This window comes from Micropterus dolomieu, linkage group LG01, assembly GCF_021292245.1.
Source record: "Micropterus dolomieu isolate WLL.071019.BEF.003 ecotype Adirondacks linkage group LG01, ASM2129224v1, whole genome shotgun sequence".
NCBI classification, from domain to species: domain Eukaryota; kingdom Metazoa; phylum Chordata; class Actinopteri; order Centrarchiformes; family Centrarchidae; genus Micropterus; species Micropterus dolomieu.
The window spans coordinates 11,001,411-11,005,778 of NC_060150.1; the positions used below are offsets into that span (position 1 = coordinate 11,001,411).

Sequence of the window (4,368 nt, forward strand, 5' to 3'; positions counted from 1 at the left end):
AGCCGCTGCGCCCTCGAGCTAGAGGTGGGCTTAAAAAAATTACTGACAGGCTGTAAGAAAGCTTCAAGTTGATGCCATCTACTCAACCTGGGGGGCGTAGAGCAGCGGGGGATGACAGACTGAGGTGACAGACAGACATTCAGGCAGTGACACCAAGACCTGTCATACAACCTTCTGTCAAGGACACTGGGGTCTTTTGTTGACATTGTTTACAACTCATGACGATACAAGAGGAATAAGGCAGGATGATGATAGTTGTAAAAGCTTCTTTTTACTGTGTTTAACACCACTTACTGTATGTCTGTTCAACAAGGCAGCAACACTCTTAATATTTAGCTCAGTTCTTTTCAAATAAAGCATGCCCCTACACATATATTACAGCATTTTGAATTGCCCCAAAAAGTTTCCCATGTGCCCTGATCTTTAGGAATGCACCTAACTGCTCCAAATAAAGATGCCAGCGAGGCTACATACTGTACCTCATTATACAGCCAGGCCTCAGCCAGTCCAATACATTACACGGTAATACAAGCCATAGGCATGGCACATGGGCTGGACGCTGCGGAGAGCCCTTTCTCAGCAGATTATTTTGGGCTCACTACTGTGTCATTATACGGCCTCCCGCTCTGTATTTAGGCCTGTTGATTGTAGGGCTGAGATTGGGCCGGGCTGAGGTGGGCTCTCAGTCTGTTGAGTTGAGGGCTTTGACATTGGCTCGGTGGTTTCATGTGTTGGTGAAAGGAAGCCTTGTGCCTGTTTACTGTGCAACCACCCCCTACCCAGTCAGACACCCCTCCCTGTCTCACTCTGGGATTTGCTAGTCCTCATCTATCCTCCTGTTCCTTTGAAAACAGCCCTAGGAGAAGTTCTGCTCCCTGGTTTACCATTACAATATGTCTTATCTAGGCTTTATCTGTGGAAGAGTTCATATCTGTGGTAGGCTATCTTCTGAAGGGGGTGCGTCTGTCTGTGTGAGTACGTATGTCCGTGTGTGTGTGTGTGAGAGAGAGAGAGAGAGAGCGTTGGGCGCGTGCACGTGCGTTCTCTCTCCCTCCCTATAATCAGCGACTGACGGGAGGGGGCGGAGCCGAGGCGCCGTGACTGTAACGCGATAGCTGCTCAGTTCAAAACCGCGATCACTCACGCACACACTCTACACACACCTCCCAGACGTGTACACAGGGCACACGCCGGTATCGGAGCGGAGCTCAGGCTGTACGGAGCCGCGACCAGAGAGAGAGACCCACGGGAGAGAGCGGTGCCACATGAGGTAGCATGACATAAACGGTCTTTTTGGGAAGCAAGGGCGCAAAAGAGTTTATTATTTATTATTCTGTGACTTTTGCGCAGCATTAAACAGCAGCTTCTGACACTCGGACTGAGGCGTCCAGGGCTTTGAGAGCGGTTACTTTGGACTTTAGCTTGCTACTCCCAAGCCCCGACAGGAGAACAAACCCTCGTGTGCGCAAAATACGCGGGGACGCAGAGAGGGAGATACGGCCACTGGAAGCTTCTCAGTCGGAACTTGACGCACCCTGGAGCCCCTGTCCAGATTCTCTGGAGCGCAAAGATCGCCCGAAGCCTCCCAGCCGCGGAGCGCACGCAGTATTAATCAAGGAGTTTGTTTATCCACTATTTTTTGGATACGGTTTAGTGACAGCGCTCCGCCGAATGGACAGACTTAAAAGGCAAAGGGCTGCGCAAATAAAAAATCTTTTTTCAATGACATGTAGTTGGCACATAGTTCTCACCACCATGGTTTAATAAACGCCGTGGGATTATTACTGAAGTGGTCTAGGTTTGACTGCTGCCAGCGTTTTTGGTCCAACAGGGGTGTTGATTTTTTGGAGGAAAAGCAAAATTTATACTCTACGAGGTGGAAACATTAGAAAGTTAAAAGCTCTCCACGTTTCTGCGTCATCCAAGATGGATTTTGTGTCATCGTTGATTGGATTTTTAATGGCAATGTGTCATCTGGCATTGAGAGTCAAAGGAGAAGAAGGTGAGTTTTAGTTACTTCTTTCATTTTGACGCACGCACGTTCTGTCTTAACCAATGGAAAAGAAATAATATTCTAAATCACAGAAGCTGAATGTAGTCTGAGCATCACATTTAGTTTAGTCTGATGGGTCTATAGGCTACATTACAGTTAATTTACCGTTTTTCAATAGCTCCTGGTCATGCGTTTCATATAATTTTAATACACAGGTGCATGGCATGATGAACACATTAATGTGTCTCTTGTATTTTTTCCTTTATGGTAAATATGGGGGCTAGCGAGTGATGCAACGGGTCTATATATATATGAATAGTCTATATAGGCCTGTGTGTGTTTCAGGAACCATGATGACTTTTTAAATTTAAGTCAGTGACTAATTCAGCTCTGTGCCAAGCCAGCTGTTACACACATAAAACTAAAGAACTTAGATGCTTTGATTAAATATTAAGAAGACTGGAAACAGTTATCTGTCCCAGCTAGACTGAGAGCAGGACAGAACCTCCCGTCAGCTCACTGGACTGTGAATGAGCTGATTATATGCATGAAGCTTTTGAAAATTCAAACACATTCTTTACCCCGAGTTTCCCGTTGTTTTTCTTTGATTTAATTATTCATCAAGGGAAATAAACAAACCCGTGCCTGATTAAAATGCTTTTTCACATCAGGATGAAAAGAGGTTTTAGGCGTAGGCTTGGCTATAACCTGCTATTTTACAAATTCGCTGGTGTCCAAGAAACCGTGCGTAAAAACTATACTGTCATTGTAGGGTTTGACTAATAGGACTGTAATCATGGCCATTATAATCATTATCTTCATCAGCCACTGCAGTCTCTCCTTTATTATCTCCTCGTGCTCCTTGGGCTTGTCTGTGTGGGGTGAAGGCAGGGCTGCTGGTGGCTGAGCGACGGCAGCTCCAGGCGGCGGCGCACCGTCACCTCCGTGCACTCTCAGCAATCAGATGACAATAAACTGGGAGATTATAGTGCAGGATTAACCGCACAATAGCAGCCATGCAGCTGGTGGAGATTCAGAGCCTTGCTTTAAGGCACTAAAGCAGGGCTAATTTTTGCCGTTAAGTTCGGAAACGGCGCTGTGGCAAATGAGTCTATGTTTGATGTACTACTGAGAGAGCAAAGCTCAAGCACGAAACAGCGCCAAATTTATTTAGAAGCCTCATTAAATGTGGATTTAGCATCGGGGAGCGCCGTGTTCCATCTGGTGTCATGCATAAACGATCAAATAATACAAATAACGAGTAATTCATTAGTTGTTGCTTCATTATGTCACCAGAAATGTGCAGGGTGTAGACGGGTTTGGAAGTGCTGGTGGGAAAAGGGCTGTATGCTGGGGCTTACCATGCAGATAAGTGACGCCACTGGTGGGATGACACATGGCCTCTCGCTCACTCATCCTTGTAAGGCACTTACCTATTCTAGCGTTCTTGTTGCTTTTACGGTGGTTTAACTCCGCGTGTCACAGTTTTATATTCCATGTAGATGTTCTCGCCGTCTGTCGCCAGGTGGAATTTTTGAGCAGGAAAAAATGACTATAGTATATATGTTTCTGTATGTTCTGTGTCTGTAGTACTTAATCCTGCATATTCACACATCTTACTTTATGACATATATATATTTCCCCCCATTAATGTCATTTGTCATGAATGAAATGCTATGGCCTCTACAATCACCAGAATTAAACCCAGTTTCACATTGTTTTTGGACCAACGCTCTACACCATCTCCATAAGACCAAATCATATAAACTTCAATCTTCAAATCTATTTACTGATGTCTGTGACCCTTTCTGATGTTATATGTCTGTTTATGCCTGGCTGTGTTTGTTCATCTTTCTGTCAGCTGTACTCTGGTCTGTCTTGATGAAATTACCTGATTAAATAAAGGTTGTGTATGAATATGAGGGAATATCTTGGTGTTCGTCCCTCCAATAGAGTTCCACAGGCAGGGAACACTGGAGCTCATGGTGGCATGACTCCACTTCATGTTGGTTTTTCCTTTAAATTGTCACCCATCTGTGTACAAATATATTATTTGTATAGTTGTCCTTTTCACCCAGGAGTAGGTGGGTGATGAGCTGTTCATGATCCTATGATGACTGTTGAACCTTTACAACACCACCCGCTGGTCTGCCTCAAAAGGAAGCCAAGCTCTGTTCACTTCGTATGGGCTCTTCCTCGTGTTTAGGCTACTTGTTTTAAATAGGACAGTCACCCCAGCCATCCCTCAGAATGTGTGTGTGCGCTTTACTAGCTGCCTGTGTAGCCATTGATCAGAGACAGATGTGGGCCTCTTGGCAGTCATCAGGCAAGCAAGAAGCTACCCCCCCCCCCCCCCCCCCCCCCCCCCCCCCCCG

General features: G+C 45.7%; 1 protein-coding gene across 2 annotated transcripts in view; it reads left to right on the top strand.

Moving 5' to 3' along the window:
* Nucleotides 1-1,170: 1,170 nt before the first annotated feature.
* Nucleotides 1,171-4,368, top strand: part of nrp2a (neuropilin 2a) — a 59,309-nt gene continuing 56,111 nt past the window's right edge. For both annotated transcript variants that reach the window (XM_046056808.1, XM_046056818.1), the window contains exon 1: nt 1,171-2,002. In XM_046056808.1, the coding sequence (XP_045912764.1) occupies nt 1,927-2,002 (76 nt within the window). In that variant the 5' untranslated portion in view covers nt 1,171-1,926. The remainder of the gene's footprint in view (nt 2,003-4,368) is intronic.